This window comes from Lipophrys pholis, assembly GCF_963383615.2.
Source record: "Lipophrys pholis genome assembly, chromosome: 6".
Classification (NCBI taxonomy): domain Eukaryota; kingdom Metazoa; phylum Chordata; class Actinopteri; order Blenniiformes; family Blenniidae; genus Lipophrys; species Lipophrys pholis.
Window position 1 is genome coordinate 27,591,957 of NC_137629.1, and position 26,937 is coordinate 27,618,893.

At 41.4% G+C, this 26,937-nt stretch overlaps 1 protein-coding gene across 3 annotated transcripts in view; it reads right to left on the reverse strand.

Annotated features, from left to right (window-relative positions):
• Window positions 1-257: 257 nt before the first annotated feature.
• The window catches only part of tsc22d3 (TSC22 domain family, member 3), a 34,767-nt gene continuing 8,087 nt past the window's right edge, over window positions 258-26,937 (reverse strand). For 2 of the 3 annotated variants that reach the window (XM_080465952.1, XM_080465951.1), the window contains 2 exons: window positions 2,660-2,711; window positions 258-1,988 (listed from right to left, as the gene is read on the reverse strand). In XM_080465952.1, the coding sequence (XP_080322078.1) occupies window positions 1,716-1,988; window positions 2,660-2,711 (325 nt within the window). In that variant the 3' untranslated portion in view covers window positions 258-1,715. Of the gene's footprint in view, window positions 1,989-2,659; window positions 2,712-3,159; window positions 3,496-26,937 lie in introns of those variants that run through there. The other variant, XM_080465953.1, reaches the window with a different exon arrangement.

Here is a 26,937-nt window from a genome sequence, read left to right on the forward strand (position 1 = left end):
CTTCTGACGTTTTGTAGATCTTGCCGGGTATTGTTGCAGCCGTTTCGCAATTCTTAGACTGGATTTCAAATATGGATAAATCCTTTCATTTCACAGATGTTGTACCAATAAATAAGAAAAAAAAAAAAAAGAGAAAACTAAAAGTTTCAGCTTTTTACCTCCAATTTGGTAGTACAAGATATTTGCCAACTAGAGAATAACACGGTTCTCATGTACATCAACCCTGAGTGAAGAAAAGACAAAATACCAACATGGCGTATTATGTAAACATAAGGTTTATTGCAAATGTGCAGTTGTATCCAAACACCATAGTGAACAACTGTTTTGAGGATACATTACAGCAACAATACCGTTATCTTTACAAAACATATAAACTTTAGCACTACCTACAAACAACTTCCCCCTGTGAAGTTTTACACATGGTCCTGATATTCTCAGCCTCTGTTGTGAGAAAAAAGAAGGAAGGAGAAAAAAAAGAAGAAAAAAAAAAAAAAAAAGGCAAAGTCTTTGGTAGCTGGAAAACAACAGCAACATCTGAGCTCAGTGTGGAAAAATGTGTTCCTCTCGTTTCTTACAGGCACTGTTGTCATGCCATTGTTTTCAAATTGGCATCCGAGTGAGAAAACGGACCAGAGGCTGGACGACGACGCTAAACTCAGGAGTGCATCTGCAGCAGGAAATGCAGGCGTCTGCTTACTAACCACCTCCATTAGGCTAACCTCCGGACATTTACTGGCCTGTGAGGAGTTAGAGGCAAACAGCGTGAGCAGATACGCCCCATTACATAAACAATTTAAGAATTTTTTTTTTAAAAAAACAACAAAACAAAAAAAACACTGTACAGTGCTCTTATTTTACAAACGACTGATTTTTGTTTCGAATCACTAACAAAAACAGAAGATATAGCACAATTAATTTCCCCCGAAAGCAGCAAGCCCCAACTGCAGACAATACAAGATTACATGTTATCAATCATTACAGTATACCCATCAGTCTACTGCAGCGCTTCACCAGCTCTATTACACTACATTGTATTAACCTCCACCTCTGCTGCCTGAGCTCATCCTCTTTGATTATTCTTGTTATGCTTTAATGTACATGAGCAATACATTGTAGGTACAAGAAAGTCCTTGTGACGTGGCTGAAATGTGCAGCTGGAAGTCCTCGAAACTTGCATTTTGCGATGGGACAAATCCACATGAAGGGGCTGTTCTCGTTGAGACTTGGAGGACCGTCTCGGATGGGTCTCCTCTGGGTCAGCGGGGGGGGCGGTGAAAAGCCTCCCCACTCTCCAAGTTAGCACCTGCAGGGCCAGCCCAATCAACACCTCCTCACCCCCTCTCTCTAGAGCGAAGGGTGTTTGTTTGAAGGGTTCGGCTAGGCAGGGAAAGCCCCCTCTGTCTGAAAGCAAGCACTCGTCTGTGTCTAGTCGGCCTCCTCTCTAATCTTAAAACTTTAGTCTACAGACACGGACTAGGACAAAGAGTTGGACGGTATCAGAGGACGGGCCTGACATGGCACCAGTCAGAGTTCTGTTTTGTGCTTTTCAGAGTCAACAGTTCATTTGTGTCCCATCGATCAGAAACAGCCCTGAAGCGTCACCTTCGTTGTTTCGAAGGGTTCTCAGCGGCGGCGATTTAGTAACGCTTACGTTTAAATCGGAGGTCCATTACTGGAGAGAGATAGTGGCTCTGCCCGCCCCAAGGCAGAGCCACTTATACAGCAGAGCCAGCATTGCAGGTCTGCTGCAGTTGCAGATGCTGCTGGTGGTCTGGGGTCAGCTGGTGGCCTTGATTGTCCAGGGGTAACAGCACATCTGTGGGGATGTGAGACTGGAACTGCTCCAGTTGCTCCGGACTGGCCAGGTTCTTCAGCAGGTGGTTCTCCCTCTCCAGCTGGTTGTTCTTCTCCGCCAGCTCTTTGATCTGCTCTTTGAGGATCTCCACCTCCTCACGCACGGCATACATCAGGTGGTTCTTCACAAGATCCTGTCATGGCACAGAAAAGACATAAAATCGTGAGGGCGATGTTAAGACTTGCAGCGCTCGCCTGGCTTGTTGATTACCAGACAAAGTCTTTTTTCTTTCTAAATCGTTTGTTGTGCAATGAAGAAAATATCTATCTGGATCTCTTATGAAACGTGGGGACATGTTCGCATGTTGCAAACTTGGCCTGTTTGCAACAATCCGGAGTCTTATAAATAAGTCTGTCTGTCAGCGTTGTGGCCATCTTTCCATGCACTTGTCACATGAATCGACACATGGCTGTTACATAAAAACTTGCCCGTGCACTCTTTGAAGTGGTTATGTGCCGATTGTATGGGAGGAAGTTGCTTTGGAGGTAACCAACTGTCTAAGTACACGCTGTTAAACACGGGCAGAAACTAGTAAACAATCTGTTACAAGCTACTGTAACAAGTAAACAAGCTCCTTTGCTCACTTCATTAGACAATAGTGTTTTACATGTCGCGTCTGCAAACTGCACTTGTCCAGTTTTCGTCCGGCTGAAACTGGGGGTTCAAACCAGAGTGGCACACACATTTGCATATAAACTGAAGGTAAGTGTGCACAGCACAAGTCCTTCACATGAGATGTGTACACTGTGTTTGTAAATGCAGGCTGCAGCAGGAAGCTGTGGTGTGTTTGTGATGTCATCTTACCATTGCCTGTTCGATCTTGTTGTCAATGGCCACCACGCTAGCACCAGAGGCACTGCAGAGGAGAAGAAGAGTCCATAAATCAAAAGTGCACTGCAATAACAACTTTGAACTCGTCACACTTTCAGAATGAACAGCAACAGAAACACTTTGGGAGCTTCAGAAACAGAAAGGAAAACTCTTCACTCTGTTGTTATTTGGTGTACGTTTGTACGGAGTAAATAGTGTGTTGATTGTAGATTAGTTCGCGTTTTTTTTTTTTTTTTTAATGGAGGTACGAAGCACAGGGTCACAATAAAAAGCGTCCAAAGTGCAGAAAAACCACAGCGCACAAAAGACCAGCAGGCCACAGGGCATTTGAACGCATCACTCCATCAAGATAAACAGTATGCATTTTTGAAAGCGGAGGCCTGAACTGCAGTGCGAACCCGAGCTTTTCATATTAAACACATTAAAATTAGGAGAATATAAAACAAGCACTGTTTACTGGATCGCAAAGTTACCTGTTGTCAAGTTTGACGGATACAACGTCTCCTCCGAGAAGCGAGGAGAAGAAAGAGATGGAGAAGTTATGCAACTGGTAGACGGCCACCTCCATTGGCGTTTTAGCGAACATCTCCGTGCTCATGTTGAGTACCAGACTCGTTTGGATTATGCTTCTCGCCACCTTTGCGACTGGTTGGTCACCGAGTATGTAGATCCGGATTGGTTTCGTCTTGAGCAGCGATGCACTAACTCGCAGTGCAGTGTCGGTGTGTGTGTGTCGGTGTGTGTGTGTGTGTGTGTGTGTGTGTGTGTGTATAAGCTTCGCCGTTTGTTACGAGCGACTGTCTGATGCTATTTCTGCCACAGCCGCCTATTTGAATCATTCGCCTGCTGACGTCACCTGACGCGTGCATACATTATGCAAATTGACCGATGGGGCAGGGACTTCAGTTTTGGTATGGTGCCTTCAAGTGTCATAGGACAAAGTATACTTCGGTCATGAAGGATTCTGATTAAAACAACAATAACAGTTGTTTACATAATAAACGCAGAAAAAGTGGGAGGGTGTCCGTTAGACTACTATTACTACTCAATAACCTATTTCACTGCTTTATAACACTTCATAAGACAGATATTTTATGTGTTTGACTGCTGATTATGCATAGTAAAAATTCAGATAAAGAAAAAGCATAATGCAATACAGTTTATTATGCCTTAATTTCACATGATTTTCTAATAAGCACAATAAACACATTTTTCTTTCTTTTTTATTTTTTGGTGAACTCAAAGCAAATATACCATTGCCATATTTTTTGAATGTTATTTTATTTATGTCAAGATGTGGAAACGCCAACCTAACAAGACTACAATTCACATGTGTAGTTTAATGTGGATGACTATTTTCATAACATTTGTAATTGTTGTTGTTATTTTGGTTGGTCAATTCCCATTTCTTACAAGTCAACAAGAACATTTTATTCCAAAGCCACAAACAACTAAATGTATGTTATTGGTCATTTAGATGGATTGCACGTCCTTATTCAAACTTTAGAATATATCAAAGTCAAGTCAGTTTGAATTCGTCAAGTTGACTGTCAAAAACAGAACCACTGCACAAACAATACACACGATCAAACAAAAGCATTCAAAAAAACGACTTTAAGAATGAGCCCTGAATGCAGCACCGGCTCTGCCCTGTTTCTGAACTCCTCCTGCTTCCCTCTGCAGTTTAACCCACAAACCGAAATCTGACTGGAGAAAATGTGACAAACACTAGAAAACAGCCAAACATGCTTTGCCAAACTGCATGCAGAACATGCCTGTTATTGTTCACGAACACTCACGTGGATCAGGCAACACAAATGATCAGATTTCCACGTGAATTGTTTCTTGGAGCGGTGTAGGTGTTTACCAGAGGGATTACTTTCAGTGTGAATTATTTTATGTAATTTGAACACATTTACTTGTTCATTCCTGTGTAGCACAAGTGTAACACAAACCTGTAAATTGGTCTGCGCGTGTTCTTCCTGTTTGTGTGCCCTGACAACGGACAACAGCCGCATTCTCTGCCCATAAGTGAAGTTATTTATGGCAGTATATGTGACACAGTGTCCCGCACCACAGCATATATGAACATGTGTACAGAATAGGTGTTTTTCCATATCCAGTCCTGGTAAATTTCCCTTCAGCCTACATGTGAACTCTAGTGGTCTCTAGTGGTGGAAAAGTACAATTAGACACTGCAGGGTCCACAAGAACAACATGGATCCTTTGTTTGGGAAGGAATTTTCCACACACTCCTCCTGGGAATTCCAGGTTGTTTTTCCAAACTTGAAGATGGCTGTTCATGAACACATCATATAACATAATAACTAATTCCATTATTATTTCTTATATACCATTCACATATTTTGAACTGAATTTGTCCCTCCCTTTGTGCAGTAGTGTGGACTTTGAAACGCAGTCTGTTTTAGTGTAAAGTATATCTGCAGTGTATCTGCAGCCTATCGTTCCACTAACAAAATAAACTATCATGATTGCATCAGACTTGCTCCAGGGAAGAGGCAGTGCTCCCTTGGAGTATGACCTCCTGCACTCCAGGTAGTCTTTTGGACTTGCACGTTACCGCTCGTGATGCAATTGTACCGACTCTCCTGCGAAGTGCAATAAACAATTGGTGGTATAAGCCGATTCCAGAAGATAAACAGAAAGCACCCTTGCTGCTGTTTCTTTCCGTCGAGCAACCACTGAGTCTATTATTGAGCAACAGACTGTGTTTTTGCTGTAGTATGCATGCACGTTTATTGGCGTTGATGTGATTCAAGAATTTCCCCCAGGGATTAATAAAGTATTTCTGATTCTGAATGCCCAAGCACTGCTTCTCTACTATCACATCACATTTCACATTTTCTTGCTATTAATTGCTTTTGATTACTGATTGTTAGCAAATTACAATTCGTCTTCCAATTAGATTTTATTCCTTAAATTCCACAATCTCAGTTTGTATGATTATTGATACAAAACATGCAAAGAAATATACATATTGTTTGCTTGTAAACAATCAAAAGGCTTATGAACGTCTTTATCTTTGCATCATATTCACCAGTGCAGGTGAACGTCCCGCAAGTGTGGACTGGATGTGGAATACTGGAGGTGCATTAAAATTGACAAAGGGCTGTAAGCATTGAGATTGCTGTGTTGTAAACTGGATTCCTCGATAAAGGAAGAAAAAAACGTTCTGTTATGTAACAAAACAATTAGAGTGGACGGGCTGACTTTTGCTTGGCCTAATACGGCTAAGCAGAGACCACATTGACAGGGTATTAGGGCCCATAGTGCCTGTCGGCTCAGATTTCGTGCTGTGACAGTGCAACTGCCAGGTTTAATACCAAGCTCTGTTCCAGCAATGAGAGGCAGGTGAATTACCTTGCCCTGCTGTGATAGTCCCATTTTAGAGGCAAGAGTCACACCATTGCCTTTGGCTCAGCTGAGAAGCACAGAGGAGGTCCAGACAGTGGGGTGCCTCCGTGTACTGTTAGAGTAAAGCATACTCACTGAGCCTCATGCAGTAAAATAATGGCTTTGTACACAATCGTTTCTGACTTCCCTGCTTCATTCACAGATCCAGAGCTGATTTAAGACAAATTGACAGTAAAAGACTCACAAACAATCATGAACAGCTCCTTTCAATCATGTGCATATATTCGTAAACAATATAAATTTCACAGAAATTACATTGTCCTGCCATCTCAAAAAAATTAAGTCCTTCTTTCTCTGGAACGCTTTAATGCCTGACCATTTTTGGCATTTGCCAAATCCAGTGAGTCACTCTGAAGCGATGGGGCCGCAGTTTCCATCAGATGTCCCTTGTGCAATAGCCAACCACATTATATAACGCTGTGATTCATCTGCACCATTGGCTGAGGAGGAACGAATTGGAGACATGCCGCCAAACACCAAACTTCTGTTATGAGCATGTTTTGGGGGGTTATAACACACTAAAATTATCCAATAAGAAATGCAAATTCATTTTATTATTTTAGGGTCACCTCACGGCCAAATTTATGTTTTCCTATTATTTTTACTGTGTGGGTTCCATCTGCACTCCCGCAATTAGAAATTCATGGCTTTTAAGAGAGTGTGGCCTGCAAATACATATGCCTGTCATAGGCTGCAGCCAGAGGCAATCTCAGAGGAAGCTGTCCGTGTGGGCAACAGGACGGGTTACATCCTGTGAATACTGAGCCCTCTGCATACGCCAGGACACCCAGAGGTAGTCATTATTATCACATCACCTCCAGTCTCCATCACCTATGAATAGCAACTAGGTGGATGGCCTTGGCCTTTCTCTAGAGATGTTTGAATGAATTTGCCAGGCTGTCAATTTCTGTCCCTCGATTGCATGTAATGTTTCCTTATGTGATCTACTCTGTTAAAGTATGCAGCGCACGCAGTGGATAATGGCAAGACTGACATTGTCATCTGAGGACTGGTGGAGATGTCACTTTTTTTGCCTCCTTTCAGTTCTGCAAGCATAATAAAGAAGAGTACAAGTATCGCTTTTATGACTTAATGAATCAATATTCAAAAAAGCACTTTCAGCCTCACGACTGCACCAGAGAAATTAACATGTTACAGCGACATACAATCTGATTTAATGCCTCATATTTTGAAAATAGGTCAACGCTTAATTTACTATGATGTTTTGCTCAAAAAACAATAACTGCAGTAATTCCATTAGACTGGAAATACAGTCAGTGTTATTCTCGGAAAAGTACAGCACCTCATTATTGTAAACTTCCCTGGCTTATTATTTTCTTTAGCCATTTTCTTTTTCCTGGTCCAGTTGCTGAGGCAGGAGCCTATCTCAGCTGATAATCAGGTTAAGGCTGGGGACGCTCTGAACAGGTTGCCAGTGTTAAACGTACAATCGATCACACACACACACATTTAAAACCACAGCCAAGATTGCTTAAGTAACCATAACACACATGTTTCTGGGCAGCTGGAGAAAGCGAGCACGCAAGCACAGGGAATACCATGCAAACCTTGGATACAAAACCAGAAGAGACAGTCTCCCTCCTTCCAAAGCCACCTTTCCCCCGAACTGTTTAATGTGCACTTATGTCAACAGCCCATATCTCCTTCATGTCGGATGTTCTCTCATTCACAAGCCAAGTTCTCTGACCGTCCGCTGATCCCCACTTACCGCCGATCTGGCCTCTTGAACAGACTCGGTGAGTAAGGGGGCGAGTAACTCATAGCTCTCTCGGGATAGATGAAGTGCTGGTGGTGACAGCAGAGTCTCTGGGGCGGCTCGGCCAGGCGGAGGGCGCACACCGTCCTGGGGGACGGCGGCATGGCCCTGAACTGGGTTACTCCTGCAGGACACGTCTGAGACTGACCCATCTCGGCCTCCAAATGAAGAGGCTGCCCGAAAAGCGCCGACCCTTGTACTGCTCACTGCTCGGCTGTTGTTCGCTCTCAACAACTGTGTTCTCAGAGCACAAAGCGACAATTGAAGCCAGACAATACTTCTGGATAGGGAGCGATGGCTGCGAGTGCCAGGCTCAGCCTGACACTGGCTTGAGTACAATGTGCTGTGAGTCGGTGAAATGACAACTTCCTGGAATGCTGCCACTAGTCTCACCTGTTTGTTTCAGCCAGAGAAAGGAAAACATCTCTTTTTCTAAGAGTGCCTGAAGGGAACAATCATCACACCTTCGTGCAAAACTAATTCAATCGTTGGTAATAAGTATCATTAAAGTCATAACTCAAGTGTTGTGAAAGAAACATAATGAATTTATCCAGTGCCAAGCTGCTCACGAAACAAGAACAAACTCAAATGGTCACTTGTATGAGATGCTTATGCTGTGATAAAACTGCCACTTCCAGGCTGAGATGGATGAATTAGCTTGGTTGAATTTCGTGAAACATTTAATCATTACCCGTGTGTTGTTGTTTTTTTTTTTAGAAAATCTCTTTTTAATTTCTTGTCATCAGTGGGTGCTGTTCTTTTGGAGAGTTTCAGCTGGCGCTGAACGTGAAACGACAATATTGAGCTGCTCCTGCCGTGGCTAATTACACCCTTCAGCTCGGCGTTTCTCTCACACCTCTTGTCTGTCTTTAATCGTGTCTGCGGGAAAGTCGAGAGTTTTGACATTTCAGTTTGTATTCGGATTGTGACGCGTGAACAAGTGTGGTTTCACATGATGGACAGGCGCGTTGAACCAGTTTCTGTCCACAGCTTCACACGGGATTTACAAAGGAAAAAAAGAAACTGTAGCGTCAAGACAAAAATGTAATTGTTAATTCTCGGGACTCAGATTAAATTGATGTTGGCTGAGATAATTAGTTAGGCTGAATTTGACTGCACACCCTTTAAGTAAACAAAATGTCCTTGTTACAGTGGCATATCAGGTTCACTCAGGTCAGAGTCTGACAATCATTGATCATGATCATTGTTCTCTGTGATTTTCCTAAGTCAATGTACTCATGACTTAAAAATATAGTGTCATCAACATGTTTTCACTCATCGTGTCAGGATTTTAATATAACCGCATTAGTTCAGATGTTTTCTATTTTTCTGGGGGACCCAAGCTCATTTACGATGGGAGCATGGAAAACTATAAATAAGTACAAAAGTACAACGCCAAATGTTTCCCGTTGTTTTAGTGCAGATACTGAACACTGGAGCCACTTGTTGCAATGAGCCGTTTAATTCTGGGTCTAAGTGTTGTGGTATGTTTGCTAATTTCACCAAAATTGGACATAGTTGCAACAGCAGTTACTTTTTCTGGAAGAATAATCCTCTTTGTGATTTTAATACTATGCCGGAGTCTCCCGCTTGCTGGATTTGGCCCACAGGCTGTATGATTGTTACCCCTGCTCTGGAGTTACTTACTATACTACAGTATATACAGTCCTCTCAATTACTTTGCATTTTTATTCACTGTTTATATATACCTGTTTTAAATTCAGTTTGAATTTCAGTATTTTTTTTCCTTGATGTTAGTTATTTTTAAAATTGGTTTAATTAATTTATCTTCCTAAAATACATTATATATAATTCAAATAATCATTTCTAGAGTTTATAGAGAATTTATACACTTTAAATGCCTTTTTTTTAATGTATTTCTTTTGGACAAATCAAAAGGGCCACAAACATAAGGTTAGATAGATTTATATGTTTTCCGTAATATCTATGTATTTTTATTTTATTTTGTCTTCTTACGTTCATCTTCATATAACAAAATGATGCCTTATTACTTAATACCTGCAGAAGGTACAAGATAACAGCGTCTGTCCCATCAACCTGCTGGGAACATTAAAAATTCAATAGGTTCACAGTTACTGAGACCTAAACCATACTGAGCCTCTTGTTTGTTGCTTTTCAGTCACACATACGGTGCCATGTAATTACAGGTGTTGTGATAAGGATCTTTTCACAGAAATGACAAATACTTATCCGTACAAATACTGTCAGACACTCCCAAACATCCAAGACAACATTAAATAACTAATTAATTGTGACTATCAGCACACCCTTCAGCATATGTCAGGAGGTATACAACATAAATCTAATTTCCTAAATTTGAAAAACTGTTCATGATAACGGAGATGCTATAAATCAAGTGTGAGCCACCTCCTACGCCCACTTATAGGCACCAAAACACAAGCGTTTAATAGAGTGTAGTTATCAGAAAGGTTTTAATTATTATTTGTGTTGCAGTAGACATAGGCTTATTTCCGCCCATTTCTTTTTTCCCCCAAAGGCGCCTCTTACAGAATCAGAGTACACTACAAATATGTTTGTGATTGCTGTAAAGTCCTTTACCTTCAGCTGTATTTTTACGATCAGTCCTTTTATGGAGAATTTCCTTTACAGCTCTTTCGGCGGTATGTTAATTTCTGTTCATTATCCTCATGAGCACAAGGTTAAAACAAGACGGTCCCCTTTTAATGTTTAAAAACGACTTCTACTTTGGGGTCAAACAGAATCATATACAGTTCATTTACTGTGGAACCTAACAGCAGGACGAGCGGTGCTGCTGCTTCACCCTGCACATCGCAGTTAACAAGCTTGGGGACTTTGCAGCATCTGGCATCAGGCAGCAATTCAGCAGGAGTCAGACAGCTTTGGGCCATAATGTAAAGATTTACCTTGTGTTGTAACGGGAGGGGGGGAGGATGCTCGTGCTGAATTTGCTCTGAAAATACTGAAGTAGGATTGAGAAAAGTGTTGAGGGAGGACCGTACTGTAACCTTTGTCAGGCTACTTCTATGCAGCAACCCCAACATCTCCTGAATAAATGAATTAAAAGCAATTGTATGTTCTGGTCCATAGCACGCAGGAATCCCTTCTGTATTTCAGTGCAAACATGAACATATGGGAAGATTTACACACTGTATTGTCCACTCTGACACATGAGGGATTAGACTCCCTCAGTAGTTTGGGTGCAATTAAGTAATCTCACTAATTGTTGCGTAGAGGTTCTATAAAAGATCAGAAGTTGTGCACTCCATTAGCCGCGCAGCGTTAAATAGCAGTGAACTTTGACGTCAGCGGCGTCTCTCCCTTCTGATTCGCTTTGGATCATGAAGTATGCATCAATCGTTGTGGAAAAACGTCTTCTCGGTATTTTATGCTACACGCGTCAAATTCCAGTTTTAGTGGGTTTTAAGGTGGAAATATAATTTGTGACACCTGTGTTTACTCAGTGGAAGGCATGAATAATGGCACTCCACGGCCGGATCCAAAATACATGCAGTTGCAATGGCTGACACTTTGCATGTCTGGATCATGTCCCAGAACAAAAGGTTACAGAGTTCAGTGCCATCTGTGCATATTCATCCGACTATGGTTACTTTAGTGTCCTGTATACCTCAGCTGTCTTGAGTTGGTGTGGTTATGAGTATCTATGTCTAATCGGAGTTGACTTTACCTATGGTATGCTGACATTATACTAATGGATCCATACTGCACTGAAATTCATCACAGGGATGTGCCATGAAGCGAACTGACCCCCGCTGAATTACATGGCGGGAACCGTGGCAAGATGCCAGGCAGCCGCCTTTACGGTACATGGTGGGATCCTTTCCTACTGGAAACTCGGTAATCTGTCGGCGCAACAATAAGAATTTCATGGGTTGTGTGTTGCGTTTATGTTTATCATACTCAGAGTAGCACTTTGCATAAAAATGGCTTGAAATGTTTGCTAAATAAATGAGTCTTCAGGCAGTCGGTAAATTAATCACCCCCAATTAGAGAGCAAAAGTTTTTAAATGAGCAGACAATGAGGAAAATTAAAAAAATAAAAAATTGTATGAATAAACAACAGCTCCTCTGCGATAATTACCCAACAAGTAATTTTTTGATATTATCTGGTGCAAAACATGATGAAATCGCCAAGACCTAAATAATTTCTCTCTCATCACGAAGTCCGCATTTTACGTCCAAATAATTAAATAACCGTGTCCCACATTTCTTCTGGCCACATTTATCTTCTTCTGTAAAGCATCTCACTATTTCATTGCCATCGCCTTTTACTTTTGAATCAATTTTTCACTGTCATCTGTCCTTCGCCTCGTTTTTCACATGAGCGTCTGGCTGTGAGTGCAGCTGTGTGACCCAAGTCACCGACAACTGGGACAACACTGTGGAGGGATCTTGGCCCTCCATGAGCAGCCTCCCACTGAGTGTTTGTGTGCTTGCTTGTGTTTTCGCTTGCTCGTGAGTATGCTGATGCGTGCAGTTGGCCGCACGCTCGCATACGTGCGCGCCTGTGTGCGTCTGGCCTTGTCAGCGCGATCTGGATTTAACCGGACGATAGGCACCCTGCCTACTTTCTCTGTCAGTGTCATCCAAACAACGAGTCGTTCCCACAGACTCCAGCAGGCTTTTCCACTGAGCACTAAAGCTAATCCTTTGTCACCTGCGAGATGACGATCGAGCAGTGACTTAAGTTCCCATGGAACATTTCAGACGAGGCACCCGCGGTCATTGTGAGGGAAAGCGCAATTGGACGACTTCTGCAGTTTCAGAATGTGCAACAAGAAGCTACGTGCATATTTTATCATGCATTCAGCTGTTGTTTTCAAAAAAAAAAGGAGAAAAATCTGTTATGTGGTCCTCATTAGAAAGGAAAATTATTTGAAATCGGAAAAAAAAATGATGACCTCCAGGTCACTGATGACAGCGATCAGGGCTGTGGGATACTGACTTATTCATAGTAGCCTCAGGAAGTTTCATTAGCATGCTTTTTACTGATTTCTACAAGCTGAACAAAGAATATAAATCTCCTTCAACAAAACCACAGGAACGGCTAAGATCAAACAAAAGCGCTCTGAGCGCACATTCATATAGGAACTCTGTTTAAAAAGCCCTACTGCGATGTATACTCAAGACTTTAGACTACATTAATACGATATCTCAATTACATAAGAAACTGGGTCATGCATATGTGGAACAATGTATCATGTATATGCACACAAACAGAATACTTAATACTGGTCTAAGTGTTTCAAGCAGGAACAGGAATCTAAACAGAGACAGGATGAGGACCACTTTTCCATTTGTACTGAATGTACACTGCAGATCTCTTAACGTTCACTCCAGGGATCTGAAGTGAAGGAGTTACTATTGAGGACTCTGATTAATAGCTCCAGAAACAGAGTCTGTGCGACAGCACAACACTTTCCATTGTGTTCGTATGTAAATGCTCCTATAAATTTACCCAAATCACACAGACGTTTTAAAACCTTTCACTGAGATGCCGCATTTACTGTCTCTCAAAAGGGGAACCTGATATAACTCAAAGCCCCATTGTGAAGCGGTGCAAATGTCTTAAGCGCCTCGTATATCTCCCCCCCCCTTTTCAAAAGATTAAAACCATTCAAGTTTGGAGTTTGAAAATGCATCGGGGCAATAGGTCTCGACAGTCCCACAGAGGTACAGTGTGAAGTGCACACAGGCGGGAGAGCTGAGGCCTCCGAGAACGCCGTGTGCATAATATTGCCTCAGCCTGTCTACGTGGTGAGAGTCCCCCACTGACAGAAGACAGCCCGAGACAGACCAGGACAGGGCCAGATGTGCTGGCCCCCCCGTCTCACCGAGTCTTGAAAGGAAATACATTGCAGAGTACATCTTTTTAGAATAGATATTTTCTCCCTTTAAGGGCGAAGAGTTCATGAGGATGTGTTGGTGTTAAGGACAATTTCTCTTATAATCCTCTAATGAAAACTGCAGTCTCAAGAAGAGATAATCATGTTAGTGAAGTCTCTGATAAGATGTGTATCTCTCTAATTATTTAAAGTAATAGATGGGTGAATATTGTAATGATGTTACATTAGAGCGCTTAATCAATATTGCACTGATGATGCAACAATCCCACAGCTTGTGTAATTTTAGTGATGAACAGTATGTGCATATGTCTCATACTTGTATTTCCCCACTCAACCTTTAAGAATAGTCAGTTACTATAGAAGTAATCTGGCATTTCTTCCATCCCAGTTGCAGGAATGAGCTTCTGTTTTATAACACCAAACATAAAAGCAAGTTCTTATCATCAGACATGCATCACTGCAGCAGACATCGGCATAGTTGAATGTTTTTCAAGCTTTTTCTCCATATCTGTCCTGGATCTCTGCTCTTTGCTGATTGAACCATCCAAGACTAATTACATTCTGTTACACAACAGACTATAAGGTACCTATACAATTGTATATCGGCCACGGCGCAGACCGGGTTATATAAGTCAGGCTCAAGTGTTGAGATGCCTGTCCATGGCCACTGATTAATGAATTGCCTCCTCTATGCTGTGCTGTTGAACTGTGCTGGGACTCGCGTCTGTTCCGAGTCATCTGAAGAGGAGTTAGTCGAGCTGAATGCAGTTATGTGTCCTTCAAAACACAAATGGGCTTTTAAGACCAAAACAAATGTAAGATTGACCTCCATCATTCTATACGTCAGACAATACAACTCTCTGAATTGAGTTACATCACCGCCTATACAGCAAATGTTGATCAGATAGATACGCTCAAATCCTCCAGCAGTATTTATTCTGTAAAACAAGATTCACAGTATTTCAGGAGTGACTCATAGAGGAGGCGGATCTGCATTAACCCCGCTGTGTGATCCAAGTATTCAAGGGAAAACTGAGATATCCAGCCATTTCAAAGGTTTTGACTTGAAGGGCTGTTGTTTAGATATCCTGAAAAGCTGTTTGGGAGTGTACAGGAACTCCAGCCTATCCTGCTCTCTTAAAGTCAGGAGACCGGCCCCTTTGAAAAAGTCCTCACTTCATATAAGACTTTTCATTTTAGGATATTTAGCTAAATTAACAGACTGATCTGATAAATCTCTCAAAGATGATACTTTCATCAGTGTCTTTTTTTTTTTAACCTACTTTGAGAGTAACTGTGAAAAAGTGAACAGGGAAACTTTGTGTTTATTCAACACCGTCGTTCTTAAAGGCACCTCTCAGCTCAGTGAGCGTGCAACTTTTAATGAACCCCAGGGTTTGAACTAATGTGTCAGGCTGTAGATGTAAGAGACGACTTTAATGGTGTCACTTTTTTGCAATTTGCAAAAGCAAAGTGAAACTTTGAAACTATTCTTTAAATTAAAGGGATATTTTATTTATTTATTTTCAGCAGATGACTGTCTGACAGGTTTGGGCTCTTTTTTTTTTTTTTTTTTTAAGGAAACAAACAAGAAATACTTCAAGTGACTCTTAAACTTGGAGTCTGTCAAAGTACACAATTTAGATTGTCTTTCGGAGATGTCATTTTCCTGGTTTCGGAGCTGCACGGAAGAGTGAGTAAACACAGTGCGCTGCCCCAGTCATTGTATAACAGCTCAGGTAAACAATATAGGCTAAGTTGGCCTGCCTCCAGCGTGTATCTAGGGGGGTCCAAAGTTCACTTATGAAACCAGAGAACACTGTTGTATCTGTTCTGCGCACGCCGCACAGGTACGCTCACTGGTCATACTGCCGTGCAAGTGAATGTGTGCATTCACGCGCGGGTGCCATCAACACAGAGAGACTCTTATCAATGTACTGTGATGAATGTGAATCAGGACAAATAGGAAGACATTCCCAGAAAAACAACACGCATTTGCACACATGTTGGAGGTCACTGATGTACGCAGACAAAGCTCAGACGAACACACACACACACACACACACACACATCCTGATACACGTACCACTGGCTCAGTGTGTCTCTGTCCGGACACGTAGATTTATAGTGTTGGGCAGGCAACCTCTCACATTCTTAAGACGCTGAAATGGAGAACTCTTCATCAACTTGGCACCTTTCAAATATCCCCCCCCCCCCCCCCCCCCCTCTCTCTCTCTCTTTTACATTGGATTATAAACACAGTGGAAAGAAGTGTCACCTGAAGTATCAAGACTGAAAATGCCAAAAGCTGAGATCGAGCAAAAATGTCAGAGTCACTTTTGAAAATGTCACTCTCTGGCATCTATCAAAATAAGAACCCATTTGAAAAGTGCATGATAAAGAGAACAAGCAGATGGTGATGATGGCTTCGCTTGAGATCTATTGCAATGAAATCTGAGACTGACGTCAAATCGCTAATCAGATCAGGCCTATCAGCAAGGAGAAGTGCGTGAAAGCCTTTTGTTGTTGTGTAGACGGCCAGATTTGCCCACGTTAGCAGCATGTTGGGGCCAGAAAGCTGTCACCTTATCTTCACGCTTCTGTCAGATTTCAGCCATTGATGTGTGAGTTTCCTACCGAAATGGAAAATTCTGAGAATTTACACTAAAACAGTGCAGTGAGAGTAAAAAAAAATAAAAACAACAACTATAAAGCTTGGATTGCTTTTAATTCAGCTTGATATTGACCACTTCTCATATCTTTGCTTTACAGTCATCTAGTTGTGGACAGCAATTGAAGTAATCTAAAGAAAAGATGTTTCAGTGGAAGCGACAGCCAGATATCAGCAAGGTCAAACAATAATGTGAAGCACCCTGGGAAAGCGCACGGAATCAGGGTTGTCTTTGGCTGCAACCCCGCAATAACACACAGGCGTGCTGCGGGAGAAATAGGTCACTTTTACCTTGATGTTACAGATTTATTGCACACAAAAGCAGATATGAGCCAAATGACAGGTAGATTTTTAGACACATGCACTGATACACTGATGAAAAGTATTTAGTAATTTTCCCAATTCCATCAAGTTTGGAAAAGTTACCTCTGCAAATGTGTCAAAAACATATGGCCCAATTGACAATCATGTGGTAAAACCTGTCTTTTGTTGTGATTATTTGCATGGCATGCTTTCAAAAAAAAATAATTTTTTTGAAGAAAATAATTCACAATCTCCTGCATTCATCTATCTTCAATATTCAACTCTGTTCACAGTGCCAACACACCGAGGCAAACACACACAACACAGTTGTCCTTGAAACCTTTTTCCAGTAATAATGCCATTTAAAGTAAAAAATGTGCCAAGAGACTGTGAACTAAATCAGTTTTATGATCTCTGAATTGTTTGCATGGAGTTCTTGTGCCATAGTTGCATTATGACTGTTTTTTGCTTTACGTACACACAAAAACCAATCTGTGTGCTTCAAATGGTGTAAATCTTGGAGTGATTATAAGAAGCTTATTTTGATCTCAACATTGGCTCAAGAATTCCAGATGGTCCTGCAAGGTTTAGTCCATATCTGTAAGCTTCCAGGAGATGGACAGAAATACAAACATAATGAAAGGAGAGTGCAGGTAGATAGTTCTGTGCATATTTCATACACAGCATAATATTCCATTTTAAAAGTGTTTAATAAATGTGCTTTGCGCCCCAAACTTTGACTAAAAATACACAAATTGTTCTTAGAGGAAGCATTATTTTCCACTTCCAGTTCATTGCTTTAATAAACTTTGATGATTTGATTGATGAAGGGCTGACAAATTTCATTTCCAGAGGAAAAAACATTTGCTCAGTGAAGTCGAGCTGTTTTTAAATGGTGACCCTGCATGCTGGCTTCATTGTCCTGGTCTGCCCCTCTGACTCAGAGGGACCCCTCCGGCCCCAGCTGCCTCGCTTCCCTTCCCCTCGTCTGCTCTTGTGTGGCAGGAATCACCATAGCGGTCATGTGCAGCAGATGATTGGCTGACGCATCTTCTTCCTCAATCTGACATCTGATCCAGTGTTAGTGGAGAGCAGGTGTATTGGCACCCTGCAAGTGTATTTAGAGATTTCCTCTGTTGATACATCTCAATAAATCTACAAGTACTTATGTGACATTTTACGTTGGCGCTGGTACAGGATGAGTCGAGTTATGAGATGTAATCCAGTGACAGTCAAACTACATAGGCTCTATTTGAGGATGTATTTGTGGATTTGCAGAACTGAAAAAGAAATCACTTCTTTCACAAGTTCTCGTGACAATTGCTTATATACACGCGCGCGCACACACACACGCACACGCACACGCACACGCACACACACACACACGGAGCGACATGTCATTATGCTTGCTTTGCAGCAGATGTGACTGATTGTCATCATCGCGCTCGTTTAATGACTGTGATGTTCTTTCTAGTTAACAACTGTAATTACAGTCTGACCACAATGCAGGGCATGTACCAGGGTGCCTGCAAGGTGTCTGTCAGCTTTTAGGAATGTAAACACTCCTCAACTCATCAACAAAATGAGAAATCCTTGTATTTTTTGTATCTATAACAGTCTCATATTGGTTCTTGCTGCAATCTTGTGTCTTGTCTGCCACCTTGTGCATAGTCTTTTGTCCTGCTGCCTGAGTCGTCTGCTTTTTTTCCCTTGCCTTTTCTCCGGCTCCTCCTCCTCCTCCTCCTCCTAATCTTCCTCATGTGCACCGTGCACTTCCAAACTCTAACAGCCATTGTTATTCATGACCTTTACACCGTCTCCGAGTAGTAAATCCTATCCGAGCGGCATGCTTCAGGACAGCCTAACCCTGACTTGATAATCATCCCTCCTCTGACCTGTTTCCTCATATTCCTAGCTGTCTGGTACACACTGGCCTATTTTTGGCACAGGTGTTATCATTGCGCCATGAGAGGACAAGCCAGTCTCAGGTATGTATGTGCAACTGCCAACAGATGCGGGGTGGGAGTGGCTACGGTGGAACTGCTTTGGCCTTGTGCTCGCTGAACTTCGATATTTATGTTTACTCTGTAAGTGTACCATGTCTGATCTGAGTTTCTGAAAAAACGTTAAGCACACACTGGCGCTGCCCGGTCCTGCCCTGCCATCCCACTGTTAGACAGATAAAGCAAAAATAATAAAGGCATCAGGGCCCATTACTGAAATCATAGCACCATGCAGTAACTTGCTTTTTTTTTTTTTTTTTTTTTAGAAACTGCAGCACACAGCCCAATTATTCACACTCATTATGCATATATTTTGATTGTGATCATATGAGGTAAGAAAATATTTATTTTTGACAGTGAATGTTGGTGAAGTTCGGCCAGAAATAGATATTTGTATACGCGAAGAAGCATTACAGATAAGTGCAACACCTTGTTGCTCCGCCTTTCAAGGTAATATGTTATGATACATGTTATGAAAAAAATAATTTCAGGGCTACAAATACATAACCCCACAATATAACTTCTTGTTTCAACATGCATTTTCTCTGAACATGAGAAAGAAGCAGGACCGCGGCACAGACAGGCACACAAATTGGCAGAATAACAACAATCCATGGTATCACCTTTCGTCAGAGCGCGGCTCACCAGATACTGTTTGTCTGCTCAGTGCTGCCTGAGGACAGCCCCTCGCTTTGTGTTACAGACTTAGCACAGCGCTACCAAACACCAAAACAGGAAAATGCAAAAATGAGGAAGAGAAAAGGAGAGGAGGGGAGAGAGGGAGGGAGGGAGGAGAGGGCTTTTACAGCTGTTGTTGAGCAGTGTTTCCTCTGATAGCGGCTATTGGCTGTACTCCCAGTTCTTTAGGTAAACTGTCAAAAAACAAAATTACCTTGAGATAAAAGGGAGGTTGGCTTCAAAATAATCATTTAAAAAAAGGCATGCGTTTCTCAAATCCCGGATACATTGAGAGTTACAGCGTCAAATACAGTATATGTGCACGTTTTGCTTGGCGTTAGTGTAAAATGCACAGCTGTCAAGCTTAAATACACATTTTGAACAATAGAAAACGTCATCAAAAACATGTAGTGTGTAAATCAGATGATCTGTGGCGTCTGAACAAGTCCCACATTGTTCAGAAGGACTTTGTGCGGCAGTAACAGTGCGGACATCTGCAAAACCCGTTAGCCTCTTATCACGAGATCAATATGATAAGAACAGTGTAAGTCTTTAATCTGTCCTTGTGCACATCTCTTTGTATTCAAACAGGTGCCTTGGACTCTTGAAGGTGTTTGCACATGCCAACACTTATTATAATTACTTTATTCTTTTGTTAACGTTATCTTTGGCCTGTCAAATGTATTGTATGGTTGAAAGTGAACAACGCTGCCGTTACTACTTTATTCTCTGGGATGTTTTCAGGAGCGCAGCAGAGAGATCTGAGCTGCAGCAGTGAAGCAGTATTACCATCTGTGGGGATGATTTTGTGAACACATGCATGCTACATCCTGCTGACATGATGGGCCCTAAGGAGCAATAGGATTTTGTCAATCTTTGAATGAAATGAAACATTGTGGAAGGTAGGATCTCTGCGCTCTGAGTAAAATCTGGAGGGCAAAAATGAAAAAAAAAACACAGTAATTTGTTCAAAATTATAAAGTATAGAGATATATAGAGAATATAAAGTAAATATAAATTTTAGCCATTTCACTGAATTGCCCCAGGGTATTATTATTATTACTATTATTATTATTATTATTATTATTATTATTAGTAGTAGTAGTAGTAGTAGTAGTAGTATTATTTATTTATTTAAAAAAATGTCATATATATTATTTAATGCCACCCCTCCACACCATTCCATTAAGCTTTGTTTCATGGCTACATCCCTAAAAACATTACTTTTAATAGTAGTTGTGAATGCCCTGCCCTCTTTAATAAACATAGCAATATACCGGGGATGAAAAAGATCTCCCCCTCAAATAACAAACAGAGGACAACTATATTTTTGCTGGTCCAAACCCCTAAAGGTTAAATTGTTATTATGAATTAATAGGAAGTTTGGCATCTCAGGACTCCACAATGGGAAGATTTGCCAAAAAAGAATTTAAATCAAGATGTATTGGCTTCAAAAGAAGCATTTTTTTAAGGCAAAAAATAAAAAAATGTAAGCACGAATTTTAAAGTATGGCCTCCCAGACGATTGATCAGGAGGAATTTACAATGCTCCTGAAACTAAACTAGTGTGTTTGTTTCCATCTGCTTCAGTGAGAGGGAAATGAGAGACTTTCACACAAACAAACACCCAGGAGAGATTCTTAGTGATGCTGTTTTCAATGTGATGGCCTACATTTCATTGCCACTTAATATCACATGGATAAAAAATAACACTCACGAGACAAGCACAGAATGTCTGAATCTGATATCTCCTTAAAGAAAGGCCATTTGAATATGAATCGAAGGAAGTGTCTTGCATGTCTTTCAGTAGTTTTTTTTTTCTTTTCTTTTCATCCCCTCCCTCTACTGGCTGTTATAGAAAAACAGTAGGATCACTTTTGTTGTTTTTTTTTTTATCAGGGTGTTTCTCCAAATTTCCCACTGATATGAGCTACAATAGCATCCTTTCCCTCCACAGGGCGGGGAAATGGGAACCAAAGGAGCACTAGAACAAACAGCAAAGCACTCAGTCAGACCACCGGGTGGATCAGATCGCCACACATTCATTATTCATTCAAGCTCATAATTCTACAGCAGACGGAGAGTAACTAACTATCTGAACTTCATCACTGTACTTAAGCAGGTTTTACAGGTATCTGTATTCCAATGGAGTATTTTTCCTTGACCTGTTTACTTTGACTACATTTTGCCAAAAATCTCTTTTACTGTTGACTCCTTCAAATGTTAAAACTATAAGTACTTTTGCCAACTCTGAATACTCTTCATCATATTATTTGTTCAGGGGAAAAAGTAAAGTTACATAAATGAGCACATCTATAAATTCCAGGAAGAAATATGCAGAAGCCGATGTCACGCCAGACGTTTTAACACTGTTGTGTCTGTTTGTTATGTAAGCTCGGCTGAGAACAGGAAGCTGTCTTCAGTAGAGGTACTTGCCCATATTTGTGCAACCCACAGATGTTTGAGGTCGCACAACCTTCGCCTACGAACAGATTAATTGATTTCAATACAGACTTTTATCACGCTGTCACACTCATAAGAACTGGAGACGACAATGTGTTTTGTCTCCACCCTCATTTGATTATCACATCAGACATGCTGGAGTGGAAAAGGCGCACTTTGACAGATATATAACGGTGAATTTTTCTAGTTTATTTAAGTGTTGCTTTCAGTGAACACGTTTACTTTTTTTTTCTTTCTTTTCGCATGTCCGCACAAAATGCACATCTGCTAAGTAAGGTGCGACAGTTTCCTTTTTTCTCTTTTAGATCCTGGTTCAAGAAATCTGACAGCAGTTCAACATTCAAGACAAAAAAAAAAAAAAAAAAGATAAAGGCAAGTTTCGTAACAGCACTCTTGTGGATGTGTGCTATTTCCTCCCACACGTGACCTGTGGGACCCGCCGTATGAAAATACCCTGCAGTAAAGCAACGCTTAAATGATGCTAAACAAGCCTCAGGGTGATGGGCCAGCGAAAACATTCAGGTCAGGCGGAGCAAGTGAGTGGAGCTGACTGATGTTTATGTGTAGGAGAAGGAAGGAAAGAAGCCATGCATCACTCAGACGACGGCGCTATCCTGTCGGATTCCTGGAGATATTGAAGTGAAATGGCGACTTAACAGAACAACTCGTGGAGAGTAAAATTGTGCCGCTTTAAAAGCAGCAAGAATGACAAGATAACGTGCTGCTTTTATAAACGTAGCTTTAAGTCGAGAACTCCTCCCCTTGGAAATACTTGAAAACCGTCAACCGCGCAGCTGCAAGTTGAAGTCTCTTGACTTGTTTCAGGTAAATATTGCAGTTACAGACAAAGAAGAGCAGCTATAGGTCCACTTTTTTTTTTTCTTTTTTTTTTTGCAGAACTCTTCCACAAAAGTAAAAAAAACCAAAAAAAAAACCCACCAACCCTTCTGACACCATCCAACTTCCACACCATCGATTCTCTAGAACTCAGAGGTTGCGACCTCCACTGTTACATAAACTCCTCTCCTTTCTCTCTTTTTGGCAGAGCGGTGCCGGCTTCACTTCCACTTGTATGACACCTTGCATTCAGTCCGGTAATAAATAGGTCTTTGTGCGCATTGCAGCCCAGTGAAAGACTTGTGTCAGGGATGTGGATGGCAGCCTTGATGGAATTTGAGTGCGTGCGGTGCGCATGGGTCCGCGCCAGAGAGAGATAATTGAAAGGAACAGATGAAGAAGGGGAATGAAAGGAAAGAAGAGTCTCAGAACTCGGTGACATTCCTCCCACTCCGACACCGTACTGGCAGTCTGAGCTTGATTACTTCGCTTCAAAAAAAGGGGCCTACATGTTTTCAGGAGGCCGCTGGTTAGCCTAATCCAACACTGTGTAAACAACAGCATGTAAACACAACAATGAACCTGTGACTCACTCATGTCCATGACACCACACTGGAAGGAATGCAAGAGGAGGTCATTTAATGCCACCGCTGCTAATTACCCCGGCCATGGCACGGAGAGATGGCGGCGGAGCGCGGGGGGGCACGGGGGCTTCGTCTGCTGCAAACTGCCCCCTTTTTTTTTGACACACGGTGACACAAAGACAAGACGCTCTTGGACAGGACGCATCTTGTTATTCTCGCTCGTTTGCGTTGCTGTTGGCGGCTCGCGCTCCGCTGGGGCGAAGCCAGAGACCATCACGACTCAATGTAACTCGGGTACGCCAGTTCATTTTTCTCCTCGCTCGCTCGCTCGCTGCCTTTCATCTGCCAGAAACGCGTCCAGAGAGAGAAAAAGGGGCTTGGCAGCGCAGGTCCAACTTCTCATTCCACAGCAGTGATCTGCCAGTGGACTCAAAACAGTCCTCGGGGCTGCGTGCTTCTCTTTTCTTCAGTCGAGAGTCTCAGAAACAAGGGTTTTGTCATGGTTTTGCTGAGACAACAGTGTTGTCTTCATGCAACAAAAAAAGAACATGACAAAGTTTCTGTTGCGTCACACTACTTTGTTTTCTTGTTTTTCAGCTTTTTTTTTTTTTTTAAGTCACAGTGGAAAACTCCAAGTCACTGATTTAAAAAAATAAATAAAAAATTGGAAGCACCAGAAACAAACAGGAAGTCAGATTTATTACACGAAAGTCAGAGTTTGATGGTTCATGGGGTTTAGTTTGTACACTTTATTCACTGTGTCCGGAAAATGATGCCTCCCTTCTGCCAAGCCCAATTTTAACGTTTGCAGGGAAAATAGAAGACGTTGCTCGGTTAGATCTACCTGACGTAACTTTTCCCAACGCGTTCTCCACTGATTGCTCACGCAACGACCGTGTAAAATGTCTAAGTTGTTTATTTTCTTTGGTACACCTCTCAATGTTATGCAAAGGCTGCACTTATTTACACAGTTTGAGATGACAGTATGACGCGGGAGTTCCGAGACGTGAAGTGGGTGTTGTTTGTGCGAAACATCTTTCGAAATGAAGAAAAACACTTCAGAAAGCTTAGGTGATGTAAAAAAAAAAAAAAAAAAGGAAGCAGATGTCAGAGTGCTAAGTACAAATCTAATTAACGTGTATTTTTAAATACCTGCGTTACAGAATGGCTCAAAGTGCCAGGACCACAAAATGCTTACTCGAATAAGTGGCGCTCAAATGAGTTTGACATTAACTCCGAGGACAAATATGTACGTTTATGCTTCCCATTACGAATCAACTCAGAGCCATTTCTGAAAATTGCATGACCTCAGCGTCCTGTTTGGGAAACTCTGAGCTCTTAGGTTGTAGCAACTGTTTTCTGGCGAACACAGAAAAAGTCGTGAAGCAGAAATAGACCATGTGATCGGCCCTGGCACTGCAACCTCAGAGAAGTAGACGTCTTCTTTCCCAAGTACTCTGAGCACATTTCTCAACAATTACTCGAGGCAACACTTTTCCTTAAATATGCCAAACACTCGCTACAGGTTTGAGCGTTGGAGGTGAACAGAGGCGTCGCTTCTGACGGCCTAATAAATCTAATTAAATCCAAACTATGTATTAGTTGAGAGGAATTCAGTGTGTTTGTGCCTGGAACACTTTCTCTCAGGTTACAGCATGCGTCCCGATGTGTGTGAACAGTGCCCACGGAGGATCAGATAGGATAATGATAGCCCTGGCTCAGACCCACTCCACAAAAGAAATGTCTGGCAGCATTGTGTAGCGGACTATTGTGACAAGGAGAAAGAAAAAACTGATCCAGGGTGGGATAACAACACTTCGATTATGAAACAGTCTTTAGGAGTGAATAAAGGCAGCGGGATTCCTCTGGAATTCATTGTTTCTCTTAACCGACATACAGACAATTTCACCGATGATGAATATATAAAACGCTTGGTAGCAGGGTCGCTTACCACACGGTCGCTTACCATGCAGAGTCAGGAGAAGAATCGGACTGCCGTGCTCATGAAAACAGAGGAGAATAAGATTTTTACTGTCCTCCAGCCTGCAGCTTGTCCCACTCAGACTGGTGTTAAGGAGAGCCCGTTCTGTGTGTAACAATCATCTTGGATTAAATTCCAATTTCATTTGAGTGACGTTAACGCCGCTGACGACCAATATGCAAATTATGTCGCCGGTACGTTCTTCGGGTTCTGACTTCACAAAAGGACTTTCGGTAAACAGAAAACAAGTGCTGCTCATGATAACCCGTCAGCTTTGAACAATTGATGAAGTTATTTCAAATTTACAGGGACTGATACAGCTTTCTTCAAAATATTTAAGATTTTGGATGGCTTTTAATGTCTTGACACTGAATTACAGCAACTAATCTATCCAACAATCACAAAGAGTGAGTTTTGAGTCAGCTGTTGCATGTTTTGAACAATTCAACAATTTTACATTGCAAACATCAGTTTGATTTAATTGATGAACGAATTACAAAGTTGACACCTTAAACCAAACTAGATCAATTAGACCTTTTTTTTCCTCTTTAAATTAGCAGCCATAATTCACATATTTGCTTGTTGAGAGATTTGTTATATGTTGAATGAGATGTTAGTGAGGGTGAAATATTTGTGGCCGGTACAAGGATAGTATATTCTTGAATCAGTTCATCAAAAGTTGAATTTCATATTTTGGGTTTCCAAGAGTTTTCCTTGATTCTAAAATCCTGCTTTATGTTCTTGGGGTTTTTTGGGGACTAAAATCTAAATATCAAAGATTTGTATTAATTTTAAAAACTTTTACTTTATGAAAAACTGAACGGCTTAAATCTAATGACTTTTTAGCAGAACACAATGCTTTAATTGAAGTCTCCATTTTTTTTTTTTTTAAATATTACTTCACATCATTTAAAGATAATTTGTTGATTTATTTATTCTCCATCGGACTCTTTGGCACGAACCACTTGTTGTACAGCAGCGAGCTAAAATCTGATAAGGTCAAACCACCACTAATATCAATCATTGTAAAACATGGTTTACGGTCTAAAGTGTGTTTAAACAAGGTAATAAGTCTTGTATTGAGTGTGTGCAGTCCTCCTGAGGGAATGTGTGTGATGGAAAGTGTTGACAGGCGTCCTTATTATCTAATTAGGCGCCATGGTCATGGTCCAAACAGATAAGGCAGCAAGCACAAGCCATGGTCACCCCACCCCCAGCACCCCCACCATCACCACCACCACCACCCCCCTCCACACACACACTTACATAATTCCAAATGCTGCCAACTTGGAAAACAGAGATGAAGAGATGAGGAATAAGAACGGAAAGAGAGAGAAAAACAAGGAAAGAGAGAAATGGCACATATAAAAAAAAAAATGGAAGAACAGAGTCTGATAATAGAAATGATCTTATTAGGTGGATGTTACTGCTTCCCCTTTTTTTAAAACTGTTTTGGAATTTTTAAAAAGCTTCCTCCATTTTGTTGCTGCAATATTTCACAGTTCTATCAAGTCATTATATGGAAACCAGAGCTCGGCTGCTGTAATGGAGTTTCTCCTATTTCGTTTCTATTTTAGCTCCTAATTTATTTTTATGGACCTAATAACATTCATTCCTCACTATGTCTCCAGTGTTTGTTTTTTGTTGTTTTT